The sequence below is a fragment of the Oncorhynchus keta genome, chromosome 13, assembly GCF_023373465.1.
Source record: "Oncorhynchus keta strain PuntledgeMale-10-30-2019 chromosome 13, Oket_V2, whole genome shotgun sequence".
In the NCBI taxonomy this organism is placed as follows: Eukaryota; Metazoa; Chordata; class Actinopteri; order Salmoniformes; family Salmonidae; genus Oncorhynchus; species Oncorhynchus keta.
In genome coordinates, this window is record NC_068433.1 from 50,660,777 (window position 1) to 50,686,247 (window position 25,471).

Consider the following 25,471-nt stretch of genomic DNA (forward strand, 5'->3'; position numbering starts at 1 on the left):
CTGGACTACATAGAATTTATAGCCTCCAATTTATAGCCTCCATGTACAAGAGAAAGTAAAAAATGTGAACAGTAGATTACAAGCATTTTCCAAGGGTCAGGAGGATTTAGCATGCTGATGTGAATTCCAACAGCTTCCAGCTCCATATGTATCAGTTCCAGTCAAGGTCAGACCGTTAGACTAAGAAGGGATACTTTATGTAACCTCAGAATGGCTTTATAATGCTCACACAATATGACCATAGACAACATACTGTAAAAGTGGTTTTCATATAACATACAGAATGGTTTGGAACTTCCCAGTGGCAATACAAAGCCCTTTTCTCAGGCGTCCAGGGTCAAGACAGTTGCAAGATGGGTGTGATTCCGTTGTCAAGACAATCAACTTCCAACCAAAATGCTGTCTCTCTTCAATGACATTCAGCCAATAAATTTCCCCCCAACATTTGTGTATTTTGTGCTCAAACAGGAACATGCGATTTCGGCTTGAATCCAGCCCTGTGGTTGCTGCTGAAAAGGCCTTTCAGTGTGCTCTGGTTGCCAACACGACCTTGAATGGCCACTTCAGCCATCTTCTTGTTTTGTCTTATTGGACCCCTGAAAGTCAATCATGAATAGGAGCTGTAACAGTTTTAAATGACGTCTTATCCTCAATGTAACTGTTACCTATCACAGAAAGGAATAACAAGCTAGTTCACCTTGATAGGCTGTTATAGTGCCAAATGTGTGAAACGAGTCTGACAATTCCTACGGATATGAAAGAAAGTGGTCGATATTGAGGCGGTGCTTGGGGAACCAACTGCTGCCCTTGGCAAAATTTGTATTACTATTACATAGACGTGTAGACACTAGGAATTATATAAACGTACAGGAGAAAGCTGCCAACGGTAGAGAGCATTTAAATAAACATAAAGCTTTAAGGATTTGACAGATATTTTACACCAATAATGGTGTAAACCAAACAAGAATTCCTCCAGGGACACAAAAAAAACACCATACAATAAACAAAAATAAAGATACTTCTCATCTTCAAAGTATCAGAACATGACTGTGTTTATCTTTGGACACCTGACAAAAAAAATGTGAGAACTGTGCACCTATTCCCTTCTCTCTCTCATTGTTGATGCCTGTGGCTGCATCAGAAGATAGGTGTATTGGCGCCCCTTGGTGGCCAAGTAGGGAACTGTAGAGGGGGTATCAGGTAGACACTAGAGGCAGACAGTAGCTACAGTTACTTGGTGGGCAGCCTCTAAACGAGCTGGAGGAGACATCAGTGTTAGTGATGCATACTGTGCTCTGACAACCTGACCTACCCGCTAAGGATGTGCTAACCGCCATGGAGATTCTCGTAGTGGCACATTCTGTCAGATGGAAAGATGAAAATGACAGCAAAGTGCAAATGGGACAATTACAAAACTGATTTGTAACAAATACACATTTTTATTACTCTTATTAGTATCCATTGTAAAGGAAGGCATTGGATGTCTGAGCAGTCTGCGTCCACTAACACAGATCTGATGGAACGTTTCAAAATAACATTGTAAGCAGCACACAACGTAAGCAGAGAACATGGCCGAAGGTTTACAACCTTGTAAAAGCCATTGATCATGATTCATCATGAATTTGTCCTCAAAATGAAAAGGCTCGGATTGTAAACAGGGTTTGTCATTCAACCGCACAGATGACAGAATATTTCTTTAAGTTGTGACAACAGAACTGCAAAAGTTAGTTTTTTGTGTTTCTTTGAAATCTACATTCAGGTTTTCAAGAAATGTACAGTTGAGAGTCCAAAGTGGAAGGAGCAATCTGGGGAAAAAAAGTAGTAAACCCATTGTAAAATGTTCCAACGTATGTCCTCTTTTTTCCCCCTCACCCACTGGCCTCTTGGATTCAGAATGACGTACAGTACGTTTGAACACCATGGTGAGGAGCATGCTGACGGTCCTCTTGGGGGCGCTCACCTGGTCCAGTGGGAGACGCAGACAGGCAGGACAGTCCCTGGCGTGCATGCAGCCAGTTCTCTGTCATTCCCACTCACAACACCACCAAGCAAAAATTGACACCAGTATGACCTGTGGAGTCATAGAGAGAGTGTCAGTAGATAATCACAACAGTAGTGGAACTTCTAGACAACAGGAACAAAAGGGACATTACTTTTTATTTTATTTACTTATTTCCCTTCCTTGCACAACCTGGTCCCTTGTCGTCCCGTGCTTCAATTGGCAAATCTTACTTCGATAGCTGATGTGTGTTGAGCGTTCATTCATAAAATGACAGCCGTGCTTCACCCAGATGAGTGGTGCTACATCTTGGTCATACAGGTGAGTTATTCTTCCTATATATAAATGTAATTCCTATGCGCCACACTCTGCAGCCTGCAAACTGTTATAGATTGTCTGTCTGTATTCTGTGCTGGTCCCTTCAGTGCAGTGTAGTTATTTATCACCTGCTTGTGCATTTAGAGCAATGCGTTATGATGGGCCCTGTAATTCTTCTTTTTCTCGTTCTTCTCCTTCTGCAGTCTCTCTAGCTCGGCCTCGTACATCATCTCCTGGATCAGGTACTTCTCCCGCCGCATGCGGTCACGCAGGTCCTTGGGCAGGTCTGGGATCAGGTAGGCGATCAGGTTCTTGATGGTGAAAACCATGTGCTACAAAAGAACACAACACCAATAGTACAGAAATTACAGAATGTCATCTCAGCTGAATATTGTGTTATGGTTTTGTTGAATGGAATGAACTGTACAAACTAACCTCGAAGACTATGATGAAGGCCAGTCGTGCGGCCAGGACATGCCAGAACTGCAGTGTGTAGGAGTATGGCTCACCGGGCGAGTCTGGGGGCTCTCTGTAGTCACGGTACCTGGGGGGTCAAGTACAGGGTCGAAAGGTCAAAGGTTATGACTTTTCTGTTCAAAAAACCCAACCATACCAAGACTTTCTTTGGTCACCAAACCTACCTGCAGTACTTCACTGCTTCTCCAAATGTATCCGATCCATCTGTCCTGGGCACCGACGTGTTCTCAAAATCAGACACTCTGAACATCGATAGACTGGCGTTCACATATCCCATCATGCACCTGGACAGGAAACATTAAAATGTCAGTGGTTTGACGTTGTGATGCCAGAAAACATGTCAAAGGCAGACACTTTGCCTGTGTGGTCACTGTGGTCAGGCTCGCTCACCTCTCCCCGGCCCGGCCCTGCCCGGCACACGGGCCGTACTTGTATGCGTAGACAAGGCGTGGGATGAAGTCGGAGGTGACGGCGATGACAAAGGCGTTGGTGATGACGGACAAGATACCGATGCCCTCCAGGATGCCGTACCAGATCCCTGGAGAGAAAAGAACAATGTTCTTGCTCCGATGCAAATGATTTATTACAGTTCACCAGCAAGCAGCCTGTCAGGACTTCTTCAAAGAATACTTATAAAGGGGTATGAGAATGATTCCAAAAGTATAAAGTATAATAGATTTGCCGGCTAAAATGGTCTGTCTGTGCTGAAACTAATGAAATAGGGTTCTATTGAGTGAAAATAGTTGAGGCACGATTGTTGGCGTAAAACAATTTTGTCTATATGGCATGTTTTGCGTTCCTTTGAAAATGGCCCTACAGTAGGTGATTGTCAGACCGGAAGTTGAGCCTAACCTATGTCTTTGGCTTGAGAGGGCAGGGGTCTCCGCCACTGGGTGACAAACTTGTAGGCGTCCAGGCGGATCTCGATGATGTTGTTGAGGAGGGCCAGGAGCGGGGCCAGGGGGAAAGCTGCCACAAATATGGTGGTGAAGCCAAACTGTAAGACTGAAACACACAGACACAGGGAGTAAAGCGCCAGTAGTCCTATTCAAAACCCCATTCAAAAACCCCATTACATTTTGTACAGATGGCCACCCCAAAGCCATATTCACTCAGAAAGGGCAATATGATTTGAGGTTATACCATTCAATGTCACAATTGTTACTGTATGTCAGTGCGTGTGGGCATTTCACAGGACAAAGTTTGCCATTTGATTTTGTGCTTCGTGAAGAGCCTCGCCAAGGAAGTCACAGACGGTAGTACATCGAGCGTAATTACAAATCAGCATTCAAAAAGCCTACAGAGACGCCACATAATGGATCTATGCAGCATTATGGGTTAAAATAGCATTATGGGTTAAAATAGCATTATGGGTTAAGATAGCATTATGGGTTAAAATAGCATTATGGGTTAAAATAAACAGTGACACATGCATGTGGACATAGCTGCATGCTGTGTGAAACCACGGAATCCTAGCCTAAGCGTCACACTGATCTGTCACTGTCATAAATGTCACGGTCATCTGACATTGTCACACATAAATCTGTCTACACCAAACACATGTAGGAGAAATGCTTCAAGTAACCATTGTGTGATTAACACATGGCATGTGCCTGCTTTATGTATACCTCACATAATCATACTGAAAGGACAACTCCACCCCAAAAACTATCTTTTGGTATTTGTTTCATTAGTCCATTGTTTTGCCAAAATGTTTTGCTTGTCAGCACTCAAGTTTTCAACATACGTAACTTTCAAAACACAGAAATCATCCCCGTATGGTGCAAACCGCAGCATCATATAATGCAAAATGCATCATGTAGTGATGATTACTGTATTTTGAAAGTTACGTATCTTGAAAACTTGAGCGCTGACAAGAAAAACACTTTGGGACTATGTCAACAATGGACTAATGAAACAAATACCAAAAGATAGTTGTGGGGCAGACTTTTCCTTCAATATGCATGTGGAAAATCTATGTAGACGTTAATTATTCACATTTACCAGCATTCACCTTGATGGTAAATAAATGTAAACATGATATATACAGTACATGGCTTGTATATAATGGTTTACATGAGCAAACACTGTACGAGTGCTAGTTTATGGTTGACCTTCGACCTCCAGCTCCCCAGGGGGGCAAAGAGTATAAATCAGTCATGTAGGTCAACGTATTCTAGAATGTAACAAGAGCAGGTTAGAGATCTTACTGTCCAAACATGTTCCGGTTTTTACTCAACAGTTCTTAAATATCAGACTGTATTAGAGGATTATAAAATAGTGAAATGATGACGTTTCAATAATGATCTCTCCTAGGTAGTGAAGTTGGCAGAGGCTGCATGCCATTTTAGAGGATGTCATTCCTGTAAAGGTGAAGAGCTTACAGATTGATATGGACATTTCACATGGAGAAATGCATAGCATTATACTTCAGTTAACTTTTCAATAATGACATCATACCCATGTCATAACCACTCATTCTTTACACCAGTGTTTTCTTGGTAAATTACATTCCCGGGTCATTTGTGATACTGGTATAAATTGTTAGAAATTCTGTATTCTTATGACAGGTGTTTTTAATCTATGAACTGGCCACTTATTCAAGTAGGCTGTATTTCAGTCTGGAATCTCTCAGACAGAAAGGTCATTTCCACCACCCATAAACTATCTAGGTTAATCAACCCCCTCTGAGGTGATCTATAGTCATCAATAGACTGTTGTCAGGTGTGTTATTGTCTTGGCAGCCTGGAGAAAAAGTTGGCACTAACACCAGCACTTTGTCCACCACAGAACCAGCTCCTCAAAGAACACTGTTGTGCCCAGTGGAAATCGGTTTTCTATAGAAGTAATTAGATCCTAAGCTAATATTCATGGCCTTTCTCCTCTCCATGTGCAGTTTGCCTGGCAAAGCAGAATATGATGGCAAGGAGCGCAATAAACATATTTGGCACATGCATTCATGACCTAACTAGTAAACAACATTTTGTTCTACAGTACCTTTCATGTTCACTGCAAGCAATCAGGCAATCAGGGAAAAATGACAACGGAGTTGGTGTCCCACATCTGACCAATATGTTCTCTCAACTTATTAACAATTTACATTACACTAATCTTATTACTGTTGAATTATTATTGTAAGCGGTGCAAAAATAATTGTAATTAGTCATTGCTACACTGTACTTACTGTTAGCGTAACTAACGGTTACGTCTAGGTGCTGCTAGGGTTAGTTGTGCTGCTCTAAGTTGGAGTGTAACAATGAGTAATTAAAATTCTTGTAACACTGTACTCACAGGAATAACTACAATGTACTCACAGGAATAACTACAATGTACTCACAGGAATAACTACACTGTACTCACAGGAATAACTACACTGTACTCACATGAATAATTACACTGTACTCACAGGAATAATTACACTGTACTCACAGGAATAACTACAATGTACTCACAGGAATAACTACACTGTACTCACAGGAATAATTACACTGTACTCACAGGAATAATTACACGGTAATAAGAACCCCTTGTAAAGTGTTACCCAAATTGTTTAGGGAAATGGTTCACCCAATATACACATGTACATTGTTTTCCTTACACTGTAAGACATCTGGAGATAAGGTTAGACATCAATCCATCCTTTGGTTTTATATACCTGGCCAGTGGCCACAATTCCCAAATTCTAACACTGTTGTTTTATTGTCCAAAGACCAATGTAACTCAATATCCCCAAAATTAACATGTTTAGCATGTTTCATGTATTTCATGTCCAAATCATTCCAAAGTGTCTACAATTGAGCCATTTCTAGTCAAAGCGTGTGAACATAACAAACAGAACAGTATAAGCACCACTGATGGGAATGGGACAAACAGAAAGGGGATCTATCGATGACAACACCAGCACATTTTTACACCCATCTTACACAGAGGAGTTAGCTATGTTTTCTGCACTTGTGTATTAACTGTGTACAAGATGATGACGACAATGACTCTCAGTGTTCTCAATGCAGAGCAGTGGCTTACTTGGTTGCTCACTCAGGTCTATATCGCTGGAGCCACACTGATTTCTTCTGATTGGTCAATTGATTGATAGTGAGATAGAAATTATTTGCATTTTAAAGTAACTGTCCAGTGTTTCCAGATTTCTATGGAATATAACCTAGAACTAATTACAATTTTTCATCCAAAAAATGGTACTTAATTAAGTATGTTAAAAAACAGTTTTTTTTGTATTGGAACGTTGTAGCCCAACAACAGAAAGGTGTGGGTGTACACTGGTAATTAAAAAAATATATATGAGTAGACCAACTGATTGGCCAGGAGGATGACATCATCCTCTATGTGGAAATAAACACGGTCTGTTTGAGGTGTTTTAAAAAAAAGTGTTTTCCTCCAATGTATGCTTTGGCCACAAATACGAGTATAGGATGAGTCATTGGACAGTTGCTTTAAACGTGGGCTCAGGGTCAAAGGGTACATACTCATCTCTAGGTATTCGTCAAACAGTCCGTAGGCATTCATGGGCTGCAGGTTGTAGTCCCTTTCCCACTGCGGGAAGCTGGCCTTGGCGTTGGGGCCGTGCTCCTGCCTCAGCCTTCGCCGCGTCCACCAGTTCTGGATCAGCCTGACAAACAGCCAATTATAAAGTCACAGGGGGTGACTGGTGGAGATGACACGATAGGCGCTAATTGCGTCTAATTGGCTAAGCCAGGGCATACTCACGGGTAGCCCAGCTCCATGAAGTTGTTCCAGGTCTGCTTGAGCACCATGATGATACCCATCTGCATGCAGAGATCTATCAAACAACCACTGGGATGGCACTACACAGAAAGGGGATACAGTGCCGACACTTTATTCAATCATAACTCTTCAACTAACTATCCAGTAACCCTAATTATCTGGTTCATAACACAGAGGTTTGAGTGAGAATACAGTGTTCCAAGCTACTTTCCACTTAATCTGGGACACCCAGAACAAATTTTGGTGTTATTTGCAGCATAAACTCAATTCAGTTCTGGGCGGAGACGTGTTAGGAAATATACTAAAGAGACAAGTGAAGTCTCCACCCCTCTAAACTGAAACTCTCAGACAGTTTCTGGCAAGTCCACTGGACAAAATGTCCACTCCACTTCCTAAATTCGAAAGATGCGAGGAACTGCGAAATTGTGATGTGATCAGCGATGAAAAATCGACGTACTGGAAAAAAAGTTCCTAATTCGTAGTGGCATCCCACAGTCTGTCGACAGATGCTACTACCATTTATGTTATGTGCATCTGTCCACGAGAGTGTACTTTCCACTATAACCTTTCCACGTTGAACACATTTCAAAAGCCCAATGAAAAACATACAAGTTCACTCACCTCTTCCAGTTTCCAGCGGTTGATGAGGCGGATATAGGCTCCTGGCCGGCCAGTGAACCTGACAAAGGTGGTCACATCATTTTACTAACTAATCTCTATGAAATATAGTGTGAAATATAGCCGGGTATTATGATTTACACCATGAAGTAGAGATGTTTGCTCACCTGCCCAGGAAAAAAGCTATGTAGAAGGTAGAGCTGTTGAGATTGACAAACTGAAACAGGAACATCTTCAGGGTGAAGCTGTTCTCCCACTCGGACTCAGTCCTCGGCTGCTCTGTGGACACAGAGCCAGAGGGAGAGACAGAGAAACAGAAAGAGGGAGAAAATAGAGAATAAGAGAGAAAGAAGAATAAAGAGAGGGCGACAGAAGGAGAGAGGGTGTGTATAAAACCACAGCCCCTGCATTATATTGACTGTAATTACCTCTGAGGATGGCATGTTACAGCATGATGACAGATGGAGGAACAGTTGTAGCTTACCTAAATTGGTGAGCAGAAGGGCAACTTTTTCATACAACTGAAAAGAAACAAGGTTATCAGTTAATAGGGTTTGTTTTCTATGACTCTCTTGACTCTCATGCGGTTGTAGCTAAAAATCCCGATACGTCATGACATTGAAGGGCGTTAGGATCCATTTTTATCAACATTTTGAGCACAACTGTAGTTAACTGAATCAAAAAGCGCTACACGACATTAGGGTTTCACCGTTGGTAGACAATATACACTGAGTGTACAACATTAAGAACACCTTCCTAATATTGAGTTGCACCCCCCTTTGCCCTCAGAACAGCCTCAATTCTTTGGGTCATGGACAAGGCGTCGAAAGTGTTCCACAGGGATGCTGGCCCATGTTGACTCCTATGATTCCCCCATGAATTGCTTGTAGTGGATCTCTACTCCAAATAGCTTGTTCCATCTCATCCCACAGATGCTCAATTGAATTGAGATCTGATGACTGGGCAGGCCAAGCTGAATTCATTCATGTTAGTGGAACCATTTCTGGACAATCCTAGCCTTGTGTCATGGGGCATTATCCTGCTGTTAAAAATATATTCGCAGACAGATACACTGCTGCCATGAAGGGATGCACCTGATTGGCAATGATGTTCAGATATCCTTTGGCATTCAAATGTTGCTCCACTTTTATCAAGGGACCTAATGTGTGCCATGAAAACACACCCCACACCATCACCACTAGGCTGCAATGTTGACACACATCAATGTGAAAAAGCAGAAACCAGGATTCCTCAGACCAGGCAATGTTTTTCCAATTCTCCAGTGTCTTCGTTGCTTAGCCCATTGCAAACGCAGTTTCTTGTTTTTAATGAAAGAAGTGGAACTCTGTAAGGTTGTCGGCTGCCATACCCCATTCGTGTCAAGGTATGACGAGTTGTGCATTCTTTTGTGCGTTTTTGGGCACCAATGTTGTACTGGACTGTCAGTTGACTAACTGTAGCACGTCTGCTGCTCAGCACAATTTGTGTCAGCCTCCTTTGTCCCCTTTCATCAATTACCCGTTTTTAACCACTGGTTTGCCAGATGTCCTTTTGGTGGAGCAGGTGTTCCTAATGTTGTGTACACTCAGTGTGTATATATATATATATGCCACTTTTTTAATCTCATAATCCTAATTGCATTTCTCAACAAAGCCCTTACCACATTGAGGAGCATGATGATGCAGAAGTTGATGCACACGGCTGTGCCGGTGGTGGCCACCTGAGAGTTATTCCTGATGAGAGCCCAGCCGAAGGCGGCAAAAGTGCTGACTGTGATCACGCGGTAAATCACGATGCCGAAGACGGCAGCGATCACCACCAGGATCTGAGTAGGTCAATAAAACATTCTGGTCAGACACACCGATAGCAACAAGGCAAATCTGATTGATAGCTCACTGGCTTGTGTTGGCTTGCTTGCAACGTCACAGTGGTGGGTTTGATTCCTGCATGGCCCACTTACTGAAGATTTGAATGAATTCAAACAAAACCCAGTGGGAAACTGGTTTTGCGGCAAGCACGAGGCAACATGCAAATCATTTTAATGAATCTGTCCCTACTCAAATTAATTTATTATGAAATATTCACTATACCTACTCCAGGTACTTACCATAAAGAAGATTCCAGAAGCTGAGACGATGAGTCGGCTGTACTTGTCTGTAAAGGCCTGGTACGGCTCAGGCTTTCCAGTTATGGGGTTCATCCTCTCCTTTTTTGAATATTTGGCCTCAAACTGGGGGCGGATTTCCTCCTGCAGCACACAGAAAGCTGGCTGAGCCACAAACGCTTGTGCAAGTCCTCCCACTTAAAAAGATGACAGAGGCCTGTAATTTTCATCATAGGTACACTTCAACTATGACAGACAAAATGAGAGAAAAAAATCCAGAAATTCACATTGTAGGATTTTTTATGAATTTATTTGCAAATTATGGTGAAAAATAAGTATTTGGTCACCTACAAACAAGATTTCTGTCTCTCACAGACCTGTAAGTTCTTCTTTAAGAGGCTCCTCTGTCCTCCACTCGTTACCTGTATTAATGGCACCTGTTTGAACTTGTTATCAGTATAAAAGACACCTGTCCACAACCTCAAACAGTCACACTCCAAACTCCACTATGGCCAAGACCAAAGAGCTGTCAAAGGACACTAGAAACAAAATTGTAGACCTGCACCAGGCTGGGAAGACTGAATATGCAATAGGTAAGCAGCTTGGTTTGAAGAAATCAACTGTGGGAGCAATTATTAGGAAATGGAAGACATGCAAGACCACTGATAATCTCCCTCGATCTGGGGCTCCACGCAAGATCTCACCCCGTGGGGTCAAAATGTTCACAAGAACAGTGAGCAAAAATCCCAGAACCACACAGGGGGACCTAGTGAATGACCTGCAGAGAGCTGGGACCAAAGTAACAAAGCCTACCATCAGTAACACACTATGCCGCCAGGGACTCAAATCCTGCAGTGCCAGATGTGTCCCCCTGCTTAAGCCAGTACATGTCCAGGCCTGTCTGAAGTTTGCAAGAGAGCATTTGGATGATCCAGAAGAAGATTGGGAGAATGTCATATGGTCAGATGAAACCAAAATATAACTTTTTGGTAAAACTCAACTCGTTGTGTTTGGAGGACAAAGAATGCTGAGTTGCATCCAAAGAACACCATACCTACTGTGAAGCATGTTGGTGGAAACATCATGCTTTGGGGCTGTTTTTCTGCAAAGGGACCAGGACGACTGATCCATGTAAAGGAAAGAATGAATGGGGCCATGTATCGTGAGATTTTGAGTGAAAACCTCCTTCCATCAGCAAGGGCATTGAAGATGAAACATGGCCGGGTCTTTCAGCATGACAATGATCCCAAACACACCGCCCGGGCAACGAAGGAGTGGCTTCGTAAGAAGCATTTCAAGGTCCTGGAGTGGCCTAGCCAGTCTCCAGATCTCAACCCCATAGAAAATCTTTGGAGGGAGTTGAAAGTCTGTGTTGCCCATCAACAGCCCCAAAACATCACTGCTCTAGACGAGATCTGCATGGAGGAATGGGCCAAAATACCAGCAACAGTGTGTGAAATCCTACAATGTGATTTTCTGGATTTTTTTTCTCATTTTGTCTGTCATAGTTGAAGTGTACCTATGATGAAAGTCATAGGCCTCTCTCATCTTTTTAAGTGGGAGAACTTGCACAATTGGTGACTGACTAAATACTTTTTTGCCCCACTGTATGCGATAGCAGAGAGAAGGACTAGAAATAATTTACAGGTTTCTTGCTGTTATTTATCCAGAGAAAAGGGATTTGGTTTGGGTGGAAAATCTCAGTAACCCAGTTCCCACTACTCATACCTAGTCATAACCCGAGTGGGAATCTCAAGGCAATGCTCCCTCTTGTAATATTTTGTATATTTCAGCAAAGTGGAACGTCCCTAGGACCTTCATGGTATGATTGTTAAAATCTTATAAAAAATGTATTTTTTTTTAATCACAAAAAAATCTGAAAAATTCTTCTTGCTAGAAACACACACACATTTTGCCTGGGAGATTATTTCTAATTTGATGATGCTGATCATAATGAAGATATATTTACCTCCTCTTCCTCCCAGTCAATTAGGTCCCAGTCATACGCAAGGACCGCTCGCCGCCTCTTCCAGAACTCGAGAAACACGGTTGCTAAAATACACAACTAGGTTAGTGTTTGAGGGTTGTTAGGACTAGGTGAGTATGTGTCATATTCAATGTGGGACAAATATGTACACTTGTGTTCAAGCTATAAAACAATGTTGGCAATGTATTACAAACAGAATCATTTAAATTCAACCATCTCTTGCAATGCTGCCAAAAACAGGAACCCTTTAAATTCAACCATCGCATTCTTTGTCGAAGGAAGGTTGTTTTGCATAACTTAAAATGATTAGAAGTTCTACACATTCAGATAAGACAATAACACAAGTATTTTGCAGCAGGGTTGCTGGGTGCCAGGATACATACTGTTACTTCAGTTATCTAAAATCGTTCACTAGTTTAGCTATTTAGGATGGTCACAATAGGTCATTTCACCAACAAGCCATTGCTGCCTTTAAAGCACTGAAGAGAGAGAGGAAAGGTTCTCCTGAATAAGGTCATTTAGATGCCAACCTGTTTACCAGTGTGTCACTTGACAATCAGAGCAATATCTCTTTGCAGAGGCTGGACTAAGATCAGTTAAACTAGTAGCTCTGAATGGAAAGGCACATGTTTTAGTAGTTCCAGACAGTTGCACGAGGCCGGCCAGTGACTAGCGGTTTCTTTTGGTGGAAAGGCACATGTTTCTGCAGAGCCAGCAGCAGAGGAGCACACTTGAGAGGAATGTTAATGAAGTGATTTCAATGGGTATTCTACTGTAGGTGAATGCCAAGAAATAGTCAGTGTTGGACAACAGCAAGGCCCTGCAGCAAGATCCCCTGCTCTCCAGACAAACCCAGGTAGGTTGAGTTGTATACTTATTTACAGGCAGTCCAACGATACTGTATTGCAGGGATCATCAACTAGATTCAGCCGTGGGACGTTTTTTTCTTGAGCGGATGGTTAGGAGGTTAGAACATAACTACAAATCATTTGTAGACTGCAAAAAGACTGCCCAAACAGATTATGTTTGACTAAAACAATCATTTCAAACCTTGCTTGCATTTGTATATGATCACGTCCTGCCTCTCTATTATGCGTGAGAATACTTGGGAACAGATTTCTTAAATTAAAGTCACTTAAAGCTGATGAACTGTTTTCTTTTTTACAGTCTCATGTCCAACAATGAAAATTCACCACAAAAAAAAAGAAAACGTTTTTGCTCAGAAAACTTTGGGGGCCAAAAAAAAAGCACCAGCGGGCCAAATTCGGCCCACGGCCCGCCAGTTGGGGAACCATGCTGTATTAAGTATCTGAGGGCCTATGCAGTTATTTAGCCTTGATTAATCCCAAATGTATTTTGAAATGTTTTGCTTTATTGTCATACTTTTATACATGTGGTTGGTTCCACTTGTATGCACTTACATGATTATAAGTGTGTCTGGATATTGTGTCAGATAAATGACTAAAATGTAAATGTAATTGCACTACAGAAAACGATTGCAATCTACCAGTTGAAAGAGCACCGAATGCAGTTAGGTTGTTTATCACTTGTAGATTTTCCATAATTTGCTCTAGCAACAAAAACAACAAAAAGACTAAAAACGTGAGTAGGCTATGGGATTGTTACAAAATAGTAGTGTGCTATTGAAGTGTAGCTAACATGTATTACTTACATGTTTCAGGTTAGTTTATTCATTTTTGCTACCAACTGTAACTGTTTCATGTTTTCAGCTGATCTACTTTGTTGCATGAAGTTGAGTGAAGCAGAGTTCACGCAATATATTTGTGTCACGCCCTGACCGTAGAGAGCTTTTTAATGTCTCTATTAGGTTTGGTCAGGGTGTGATTTGGGGTGGGCATTCTATGTTTCGTTTTCTATGATTTGGTGTTTCTATGTTTTGGCCGGGTATGGTTCTCAATCAGGGACAGCTGTCTATCATTGTCTCTGATTGGGAACCATACTTAGGTAGCCCTTTTTCTCTCCTTTCTTGGTGGAAAGTTGACTTTGTTTAGGGCACATAGCCTTTAGCTTCATGGTTTGTTTTTGTAATGGTTGTTGTTTTTGTTCGGCATCTTTTTTCCAAATAAAGAGAAAATGTACGCTTACCACTCTGCACCTGGGGCCTCTCCTTTCAACAGACGTGACAATTTGACCATTGAAGTACTGTAACTTTGTACCAAGGAGATGAAATCGCCAATTTGTGACTAATTAATTAAAGGCAGGGTTAGATCAAATATTTTTAGTAGACATTGCACTCAAGAGAATGATGAATGTTGGATATTTAACCTAAATTTGACCCCATTATCCTACACATGAATCTCGCTAACACATTAGGGAAGAAATCCGCAATTGGCGAAACAGCACCACTGGCACCCCACCCGTTCTTGTTTTGAGGAAATAAGCGTCCAGCATCGTACATACTCTGCTGTTCTCTCGCGCATGCAAAGATGTCCGAGGGGGGAAAAACAGTTTGTTGTTTTAAGTAACGTCTTTGTTGTTGTAATATCGCAAACAGATGTGACAGTTTCACTGCTGGATTCAAGCTTTAAGTACACGATGCCTAACATACTGACCAGACCGGACACGTCGCATGCGCGAGCGTCACAAAATAAATGTAGAAATCCATGTTATTCAATTATTGCACCCACACTGCTCGCACGCGCCAACGAGCGTCTGCGTTGCCAAGGGCTAAAATAGAAATCATTCCTATTTCTGACGCAGATCGCGCTGAAAGTCCTGCCTCTCTCATCTCCTCATTGATTTATAGAAGCAGGTACCCATGTGCCATCTCCTCATTGGTTATACCCATGTGGGTGATTGAAAGACAAAATGTTTTGCCGGTCATTGTGGTAAAATTAAGTTAGATGCCAATCACCATATAAGTTCAAAGATGAAAAAGCCTGTAAGGAGGAGAGATGACTAGAAACGATTCGGCTAGCTAATTAACATTAGCTAGCAAGTGCAAGCTAACTAGCTAAATTGCCATGTTTAATGCTTTTCGACCTGTCCCCAAATTAATGTCATTGGTTCAGAGTTTGTTTTGATATTTTAACCTGCGTGTCGTGATCGCGTTTGGTGTGGGGGGGGGCAAAATAAATTTATGCACGATATCGCACGTGCGCAGCCGTTTTGGGTTCCATGTTAGTAAAGCCATCACAAACAACGACCACTGATCAACACGTGACCATTCAAACAGTGAACAGTATGACAAAAATCTTGACTCATGAAGTATGCAATCAGTAACCATAACGTGCATTGAAGAAACATGCAAACCCTACTGTCACAAGCTCTTATGAAGAATTATGACAGCCTCTGTCAAGTCCAAGTTGTTGTTATCTAAAGCAATATGTGGTTGACGCTACATGCTAATGTCTCCGTCTTGTCTAGATTGGTCCTGGTCCGGTGTAAAGGAGTAGAGCGATGGGCCGTCCCCAGAATGACAGCTTCTCTCTGGACCTTTCCCAGTCAGACGTCTGGGTCTGGCAGCCAGAACCCACACCAACGGCGGGTGAGTGAATCACATACAGCTGAAGTCGGAAGTTGACATACACCTTAGCCAAATACATTTAAAGTCAGTTTTTCACAATTCCTGACATTTAATCCTAAAACAAATTCCCCGTTTTAGGTCAGTTATGATCACCACTTTATTTTAACAATGTGAAATGTCAGAACAACAGTATAGATAGAGTGATTTATTTCAGCTTTCATCACATTCCCAGTGGGTCAGAAGCTTACATACACTCAATTAGTAGCATTGCCTTTAAATTGTTTAACTTGAGTCAAACGTTTTGGGTAGCCTTCCACAAGCTTCACACAATAAGTTGGGTGAATTTTGGCCCATTCCTCCTGACAGAGCTGGTGTAACTGAGTCAGGTTTGTAGGCCTCCTTGCTCGCAGACGCTTTTTCTGTTCTTCCCACAAATGTTCTTTAGGATTGAGGTCAGGGCTTTGTGATGGCCACTCCAATACTTTGACTTTGTTGTCAACTTTGGAAGTATGCTTGGGGTCATTGTCCATTTGGACGACCCATTTGCGACCAAGCTTAAACTTCCTGACTGATGTCTTGAGATCTTGCTTCAATATCCACATGATTTCCCTTCTTCATGATACCATCTATTTGTGAAGTGCACCAGTCACTCCTGCAGCAAAGCACCCCCACAACATGATGCTTCCACCCCCGTGCTTCACGGTTGAGATGGTGTTCTTCAGCTTGCAAGCATCCCCCATTTTCCTCCAAACATAACGATGGTCATTATGGCCAAACAGGTCTATTTTTGTTTCATCAGACCAGAGGGCATTTCTCCAAAAAGTACGATCTTTGTCCCCATGTGCAGTTGCAAACCATAGTCTGGCTTTTTTATGGCGGTTTTGGAGCAGTGGCTTCTTCCTTGCTGAGCGGCCTTTCGGGTTATGTTGATATAGGACTCGTATTACTGTGGATATAGATACTTTTGTAAATGTGTCGTCCATTATCTTCACAAGGTCCTTTGCTGTTGTCCTGTGATTGATTTGCACTTTTCGCACCAAAGTACATTCATCTCTAGGAGACAGAACGCGTCTCCTTCCTGAGCGGTATGGAGCCTGCGTGGTCCCATGGTGTTTACACTTGCATACTAATTGTTTGTACAGATGAACGTAGTAACTTCAGGCGTTTGGAAAATGCTCCCAAGGATGAACCAGACTTGTGGAAGTCTACAATGTTTTTCTGGGGTCTTGGCTGATTTCTTTTGGCACTGAGTTTGAAGGTAGGCCTTGAAATACATCCACAGGTACACCTACGATTGACTCAAATGATGTCAAGTAGCCTATCAGAAGCTTCTAAAGCCAAGACATCATGTTCTGGAATTTTCCAAGCTGTTTAAAGGCACAGTCAACTTAGTGTATGTAAACTTCTGACACACTGGAATTGTGATACATTGAATTATAAGTGAATAATCTGTCTGTAAACAATTGTTGGAAAAAATGACTTGTGTCATGCAAAGTAGATGTCCGAATCCACTTGCCAAAACTAGTTTGTTAACAAGAAATGAATGACTCCAACCTAAGTATACCGTAATGTAAACTTCCTACTTCAACTGTAAATCAAGTGCTATATATTGCATGTGAAAATGGCCTAGAATGCACCTTGGAGCATTGCTCCATTCTTTGTGTTCTTCTTGGATAAACTGAATTTAAATTGCTGACTTACAGTACAGTATTATATGTAGAGTGTGTAATGAATACCTGATCCAATGTATGTGGAAGTTAAATCCCTCTATACCATAAATTGCTCACCATAAAATATGAGCGACAAGGAAATGTATAAGAGTGGTTTCCATTAGCCCTGAAGACAATGTCTGAATTTGCAGTGCAATCAATAATTGATAAACTAAGAGTTACAGCTATTTTAATATGAGCACAGTCTGGCAGCGCACTCACCACCTCAGCTTTGGAAGTCACCTGAGAAGAATAGAAGATACATCACACAACTTGTATTTCTCATTTGAACTATCTGGAAAATAGAGGACTGGTAATATGGATTAGTGTTTGGGCAGCTGACAGTCAGGTATCTACAGTGTATTAAAGCCATTGTTCATGCCTATTGTTCAATTGTGTATGTTTCTGGAAAACAGATGGAAGAGGACTGGTGTGGAAGAGGAAATTTGATTTTTAATTTTACATGACCTGGACATGTCCTTGATATGATTGGTCTTTCTCAGAGTCTACTATCTGTGGTGATAAGCCAAAGTACCGGACTCATTTGAAGGGCATGTGAAACACCCCACCCATCCTTGGTCTGTATAAATGTCTGTGGAGAACAAATAGCGAGTCAAATTGGTTTCCCCTTGCATGCATGCTCGTAATAAAGCTTTTTATATTGAGATCGGACTGCCTTTTTCCACCACACTGGTTACAGTCTACAACTTCTATATGGTTACTTTGCTATACGTTGCAAAGGGCTTGGCCCTGGCCATTAGGAGCGCTTGTCCAGAGGGCTTGGCCCTGCCATTAGGAGCACTTGTCCAGAGGGCTTGGCCCTGGCCATTAGGAGCGCTTGTCCAGAGGGCTTGGCCCTGGCCATTAGGAGCGCTTGGCCCTGGCCATTAGGAGCACTTGTCCAGAGGGCTTGGCCCTGGCCATTAGGAGCGCTTGTCCAAAGGGCCTGGCCCTGGCCATTAGGAGCGCTTGTCCAAAGGGCTTAGCCCTGCCATTAGGAGCGCTTGTCCAGAGGGCTTGGCTCTGCCATTAGGAGCGCTTGTCCAAAGGGCTTGGCCCTGCCATTAGGAGCGCTTGTCCAAAGGGCTTGGCCCTGCCATTAGGAGCGCTTGTCCAAAGGGCTTGGCCCTGCCATTATGAGCGCTTGTCCAAGGGCTTGGCCCTGGCCATTAGGAGCGCTTGTCCAAAGGGCTTGGCCCTGCCATTAGGTGCGCTTGTCCAAAGGGCTTGGCCCTGCCATTAGGAGCGCTTGTCCAAAGGGCTTGGCCCTGCCATTAGGAGTGCTTGTCCAAAGGGCTTGGCCCTGCCATTAGGAGCACTTGTCCAGAGGGCTTGGCCCTGGCCATTAGGAGCGCTTGTCCAGAGGGCTTGGCCCTGGCCATTAGGAGCGCTTGGCCCTGGCCATTAGGAGCACTTGTCCAGAGGGCTTGGCCCTGGCCATTAGGAGCGCTTGTCCAAAGGGCTTGGCTCTGCCATTAGGAGCGCTTGTCCAAAGGGCTTGGCCCTGCCATTAGGAGCGCTTGTCCAAAGGGCTTGGCCCTGCCATTAGGAGCGCTTGTCCAAAGGGCTTGGCCCTGCCATTAGGAGCGCTTGTCCAAAGGGCTTGGCCCTGCCATTAGGAGCGCTTGTCCAGAGGGCTTGGCTCTGCCATTAGGAGCGCTTGTCCAGAGGACTTGGCCCTGGCCATTAGGAGCGCTTGTCCAGAGGGCTTGGCCCTGCCATTATGAGCGCTTGTCCAAGGGCTTGGCCCTGGCCATTAGGAGCGCTTGTCCAAAGGGCTTGGCCCTGCCATTAGGAGCGCTTGTCCAAAGGGCTTGGCCCTGCCATTAGGAGCGCTTGTCCAAAGGGCTTGGCCCTGCCATTAGGAGTGCTTGTCCAAAGGGCTTGGCCCTGCCATTAGGAGCGCTTGTCCAAAGGGCTTGGCCCTGCCATTAGGAGCGCTTGTCCAGAGGGCTTGGCCCTGCCATTAGGAGCGCTTGTCCAGAGGTGCTTGGTCTAATCTGGGTCCATTTCCCCAGGGACATTTTGGATAAACTGTAGACATTTGATCATCCCTTCCTTCATGTCAGTCTACCAGCTTTGCTCTCTTCCTTTATCTCACTCTTTCTCTCCCTAACTCTTTTTCCCCACCTGTATTTTCACACAGCCACCCAAGTCTTCATTTGGCTGGCGCTTCTGTTGGCCTTTGGCCTGCAGTTCTACCTAGCTGTGTTCTGCCTGCTGAAGTGCTGGAGTTTTGACACAAGGCTAAAGCAGGCTCTTAAAAACCTGCTCTCTATGGGGAAGCTCCTCACAACAGGTAGGTCTATTCCAGGGATGTTGCCTTGACAGTGCAGTGATCAATGAACTGACCAAGGCAAGTATGTAGTTTGACAAAAACGTTTGTTTTTGTATTATCAAATCCACTGAGCACTTTCGATCTCACTACATTCTGAAAACAAAAGTTAAGCAGGTTGAAATGTGACCTTTCATTTGACTAAACAGGAGGCAATGTTAATAACACCTGTCTTCCATATGTTTCAGTCCCTTCCTCCATCATTCAACTTCCAGAGGACTTGAAGAGTGTGAAACCACCGGCTTACTGTCGTTATGATGTAGAAGTGGCTGAATCCTCCCTGCCTAGACCCTGCTGCTATGATGATGAGGAGGCCGGGCCCTGCACTAACTCTCCCTATACACCCTTTCCCTGGGATCTTGTGCAATGCTGAGGAGGACCCTGTAACACTTCGCTGTAAATACTGACACTTAAATATAGTGAGCATGGAATGCTGATCCATAAAACTGTTGAGTAAGTTACTTCTTAAACTTTATTTTTCAATACAATTAGATGTTTTAAATTGAACCTATCATATTTATACTAAATGATAAAAACTCACCCCACACAGCCATGAATACTGCAAAGAAAACTGTTGCTCCGTTGTCAAACAGATGGGTGACCTAAAGCCAAGAAACACATCAATAGCAATTGCTTAGAGAAATTATTTCTGAAAACGTGAATTCGGTGCAAACACAAAGTAGTCACATTTGTATAGAAAGATATAGAAAGTCCTGTGTAAACTCAGTTGGTAGAGCGAGACGCTTGAAACGCCAGGGTTGTGGGTTCGATTCCCATGAGGGACCAGTATGAAAATGTATTCATTCACTACTACAAGTTGCTCTGGATAGGAGCGTCTGCTAAATGACAAAAATGTCAAGTAAAAAGGTTACCTTGCTAAATGTGTTATACTTATGTTACTGTGGCACAGCTCTGGAGTAAATGTTTGTCAAAAAATGCAATATTGTTTCAAAAAGTATATGACAAAAATCACTGTTCCTGGAGTGCTGCAGTGTACGCAGGCTTTTGTTTCAGCCCAGCTCTAACACAAAATAATTGTGGTCTAAATTTATGACCATCGTTAGTTAATCATTTGAATCACACAGTGGCTCTCCAGGATCAGAATTAGCCACAACTGCCCTGATGTTTGCCAGCAGTGCTCAGTCTGGGACAAACGTTTAACATGGTAGTACGGAAGTCACCTTGGCATAGATGCAGCTGTCTGAGAGTCTCAGGTAGGGGCAGTACTCGTCACATATGGGGCACATGATGATGTCAGTGGCCTGGCAGATTTCTTTACTGGAGAATCACAGACAACCTTTAGCCTGGTTCCATACACTTATCAATTCTTAGTGCATTTATCAGCCTGTGTCAGTGTTGCCACACGACTAAGGCATTGATAGCATTGGTAATAGACTTCTACCAGACTAAGGCCAAATATACACCAGTGTAAAGCATGCGTCTGTTTGGTATTTTTTCTAGTGGAAGAACAGAAGACCAAACATAGTATTTTATACATATTTTTATCCTTCACTAAGGTAAAACAATGAGGTAAAACCTAATTAAAGAAGACCAATGAGTATTAGGTGAGCTCACATTACCTGACCTGGCAGTGGTCTAGGGTGAACCAGCCGTAGAGGAAGACCATGAGCCCAACCAGCGCCGCAGGGAACAGCATCCCAGTGTACCAACCCAGCCAGGCAAAATAGAGACCAATTTTCTCCCCAAAGTACCGCCTGACAACACCGCCAGGAGACAAACAGGTCATTATGTACCACCACTGCAATGATGTGGCTTCATACGTTTTTAATGATCTAGTAAATTCAGTCCTTCATTGATTAATTAATGTGGCTTTAATACACGTGGCTGGTGAAGTATTGCTTGCAGGATCTAGGGACAACCTGCAAGGTGCAGATAATACATTGTATTAGACCCGTGATGTCCTTCTAGAGCAGGAGTGTTAACACAGTGTTGTACCTTATGAGGTCCAGTGGCTGGTACTTGTACCACACACCCCACCAGGCCCAGCATTCATACAGCAAGTGTCTGTGGTTCTCTGCCCCATGCGTCCGGATGGAGTTCTTACTTCTGTAGCTCCCCTGTTAACACACACACACACACACACACACACACACACACACACACACACACACACACACACACACACACACACACACACGTAATGTACCATCATAACTACAGATGTAGGATCTTAATTTGATCACTTTTTTTGTTGCTGACAGGAAATTAAAACTTGTAGCGTATTTGAGTTTTAAAAATGCTTCTAAAGTTGGTAATTTCCACTTTGAAATATCAGACTTGATTTGTCCCAATGAAAAATGTTTCAACCCCTACAAAAATGTCCATTAAATAAATCAAATAATAATTCACATTTCCCGTTGCTGCAGGATCATTTTCCTGCTGTAGTGAACTGACTCAAATGAAGATCCAACACGTGATATTTCTCTTCCGAGCCCATGTGTGAAGTGTCAGTGCATTACCTCATGAAGGGGAAAAGCTGCTTCGTATGAACTATTGCTCAAAAGACGATTCAGACCTGGAGCATAAACAAGAACATGAAGACACCGTCAATAACTCTACACACCAGAGACATGCTGTATCTCAAACGTGGAACACATCTAGCAGTGGACTTGTACTACTTGGAGAGGTGCCAGGTAGCCTAGCGGTTAGGAGTGTTGGGCCAGTAACTGAAAGGTTGGTGATTCGAATCCCTGAGCCGACTAGGTGAAAAATCTGTCAATGTACCCTTGAGCAAGGCACTTAACTCTAATTGCTCCTGTAAATCACCCTGGATAAGAGCGTCTGCTAAATGATTACTGTGTAAATGTATTAACCAGAGGCCATTTGTAACTGTGTTAGACGATGATGACAATCTCACCCATTTTGTCTTTGCCCTCCTCATATTTGACCCTTTGCAAGATATGATGGACGATGCGACTCCTGGTGGCGTTGTTGAAGAACGTGTCTTTGTTGTGAATGGTGAAACTGGAACATAATATAGATACAGAAAAGGATCCCAGATCATATTTCTTCTAGACCGTTCCAGTCTGTTGGATTGATTGAGCTTTTGAAAAGCACACCATTTTGGCCTGATGTCATCTCAGTGCATTCTATACCAAAAAGGCCCCTAAAATTGGACCACACCCACAAGGAAATTTTGTTCATTTGTTTACATCGCAAAAATGTGGTACCCAAAACTAAGAATTGTCGTTTAAAGATGGAAGACATTGATTAATTTTCACCTTTAAGTTAGTAAGGAAAAAACATATACCAGACTGGTGGTGGTGGACACACACACACACACACACACACACACACACACACACACACACACACACACACACACACACACACACACACACACACACACACACACACACACACACACACACACACACACACACACACACACTCACTGATGTATTCTGGAGCGACTGAAGGGGGCGGTAAAGCTCTCGTTCTCCTCCAGGTCAGGGAGGGTGTTGTTGTCAAACTTCATGGGTTTGCGAGGCAGCCATCCTCGAAATCTGTTGATTCTCTTCTCCATCCTGGATGGTGACAGAAAACCCCAAACCACATCACACACAGCCAGAGACCATTAACATTAGGGTTGTGCCCCAAAATTCAAATCAATAAATCAATTCGCACTCACCTACTCATGAACTTGTACCGTCGATGCATGTAGTAGATTTTCCTCCTGAAAACTCCCACAACATTATCAACTATTAAAAATCTCAGTGCATTAATGCATTGCAGTGGCCTGGGGCGGTCTAGCAGTCTAGGTCACTTAAGCCTCTGGAACACATGTACCGGTGCTCATATGTGTTAGAATGGTGAGAGTGCTCTAGAGGGGTCAGATTCTATCTAACAATCATGAAGAAGTACAGAAAATAAAAGTGCATTGCAAATAATTGTAGATTCATAGTATGAGAGCAAGAGAGAGCGAGAGAGAGCGAGACAGAGAGAGTCAGTGAGAGAGAGAGTGAGAGAGCGAGACAGAGCGAGAGAGGGAGAGAGAGAGACAGTGAGAGAGAGAGTGAGAGAGCGAGACAGAGAGAGTCAGTGAAAGAGAGAGTGAGAGAGCGAGACAGAGCGAGACAGAGTGAGAGAGCGAGACAGAGAGAGTCAGTGAGAGAGAGAGTGAGAGCGAGACAGAGAGAGACAGTGAGAGAGAGAGTGAGAGAGCGAGACAGAGAGAGTCAGTGAGAGAGAGTGAGAGAGCGAGACAGAGAGAGTCAGTGAGAGAGAGAGTGAGAGAGCGAGACAGAGCGAGAGAGGGAGAGAGAGAGACAGGCAGTGTCTGTCCTTGTGATTTATGTGTGTGAGTGTCCGGGAACTACAGAGGCTGTGTGTTCGTCTCCCCACCTGAACGGCATCCGAATGTTCATAAGCTCTGCGTAGCGACACAGCACCTCCCAGGGAGCATGCAGCTTCAGGAAGATCACATCACTGTTGCACACAGACAACTGTTTGAGGGGAAAAGACATTAGAAGTATTACGTCCTGTTGATAATATTTCTTAGAACAGTTTCTTAGCACGTGAAAAAATGTGAATAATATAAAATCTAATGTTTTAAATGAAAATGTTTCTATTCTAAATCATGTTGCCACACATGTATCGAGCTTCAGTAGATTTGACTTTATTTGGATCTCTTTTAGTCCTCATTTGGACTAATCTTCAAGAGTAGAGGTTTATGGACTTCATACCTGGACGTAAAGAGGAAAGGGACAGTTGAACTATTGATTTTCTTTTCTCTCTCATCATTTCCTGTGACATCAATTTCCTGTGACTGTTCTCAGAAAAGTTAACAGGCCTTCACTGTCATGGCTGTGGAATAGTTTTTACTAGGATCTTTAAAAGATACCAAACTATGTGAGTTTGATTTCTTCAAAATCCCAGTAGCACAGTTATATAGTCAGTACTGCATTCTCTGATAATTTCAAGCAGAATTCTGCCTTGCATCTTGTTGTCATCCTAAGTAGTCTGACAGCAAATGATGCTGTTAAAAGAGAGAAGAAGCATAGTCTCTTTGAATGCTCCATATGATGACCTTGATGCTACTGCGTCAGCACACTAGGCATCAGCCACTCACACACATGCAAAAGCGCACACACACACACACACACACACACACACACACACACACACACACACACACACACACACACACACACACACACACACACACACACACACACACACACACACACACACACACACACACACACACACACACACACACTCTCAGCACAATTGCTTCCCTGCTCCTTCTGAACAGGATTGAGGATGAAACTTGCCATCGGCACATTTGTATTGGTTTATGAGTGACAGGCAGAGCTTCAGTGACTATTGTAATACTGTCATACTATAATATACTGTTACTGTAATAGTATGTTACTGTAATACTCCGGAGTACTCGCCTCCTTCTCCATCTGCAAGCCCTCGGCCCGGATGTTGCGCTCAAATATTTCCCTCTTCTCCGACTGTGGACCAGACTTCCTGTAAACCAGGATGTAGTCGATGTGGCACTTGCCATCGCTGAAGCACAAGCCACTGGACCTACTTCTCCCTACCTGGGGAGAGAAACAGAGGGAGGGAGTAACCACTATAAGGTTGTTTTGACCCAAAGTGACTTTCATACATTTTACCATTAGCACTGCTTAACATTTACAGAGGCGGTTGAGCTAAAGTGCTTTG

At 43.1% G+C, this 25,471-nt stretch overlaps 1 protein-coding gene across 3 annotated transcripts in view; it reads right to left on the reverse strand.

Moving 5' to 3' along the window:
- Window positions 1–878: 878 nt before the first annotated feature.
- LOC118392597 (anoctamin-4-like) overlaps window positions 879–25,471 on the reverse strand; it is a 49,836-nt gene continuing 25,243 nt past the window's right edge. For all 3 annotated transcript variants that reach the window (XM_052460610.1, XM_052460609.1, XM_052460611.1), the window contains 24 exons: window positions 25,195–25,347; window positions 24,140–24,240; window positions 23,427–23,471; window positions 23,191–23,322; window positions 22,653–22,759; window positions 22,255–22,310; window positions 21,731–21,852; window positions 21,355–21,489; window positions 20,956–21,052; window positions 20,316–20,376; window positions 12,226–12,308; window positions 10,260–10,400; window positions 9,813–9,977; window positions 8,637–8,673; window positions 8,320–8,431; window positions 8,156–8,213; window positions 7,517–7,614; window positions 7,276–7,418; window positions 3,647–3,799; window positions 3,185–3,332; window positions 2,959–3,078; window positions 2,753–2,861; window positions 2,446–2,649; window positions 879–2,071 (listed from right to left, as the gene is read on the reverse strand). In XM_052460610.1, coding sequence (XP_052316570.1) covers window positions 2,458–2,649; window positions 2,753–2,861; window positions 2,959–3,078; window positions 3,185–3,332; window positions 3,647–3,799; window positions 7,276–7,418; window positions 7,517–7,614; window positions 8,156–8,213; window positions 8,320–8,431; window positions 8,637–8,673; window positions 9,813–9,977; window positions 10,260–10,400; window positions 12,226–12,308; window positions 20,316–20,376; window positions 20,956–21,052; window positions 21,355–21,489; window positions 21,731–21,852; window positions 22,255–22,310; window positions 22,653–22,759; window positions 23,191–23,322; window positions 23,427–23,471; window positions 24,140–24,240; window positions 25,195–25,347 — 2,568 coding nt within the window. In that variant the 3' untranslated portion in view covers window positions 879–2,071; window positions 2,446–2,457. The remainder of the gene's footprint in view (window positions 2,072–2,445; window positions 2,650–2,752; window positions 2,862–2,958; window positions 3,079–3,184; window positions 3,333–3,646; window positions 3,800–7,275; window positions 7,419–7,516; window positions 7,615–8,155; window positions 8,214–8,319; window positions 8,432–8,636; window positions 8,674–9,812; window positions 9,978–10,259; window positions 10,401–12,225; window positions 12,309–20,315; window positions 20,377–20,955; window positions 21,053–21,354; window positions 21,490–21,730; window positions 21,853–22,254; window positions 22,311–22,652; window positions 22,760–23,190; window positions 23,323–23,426; window positions 23,472–24,139; window positions 24,241–25,194; window positions 25,348–25,471) is intronic.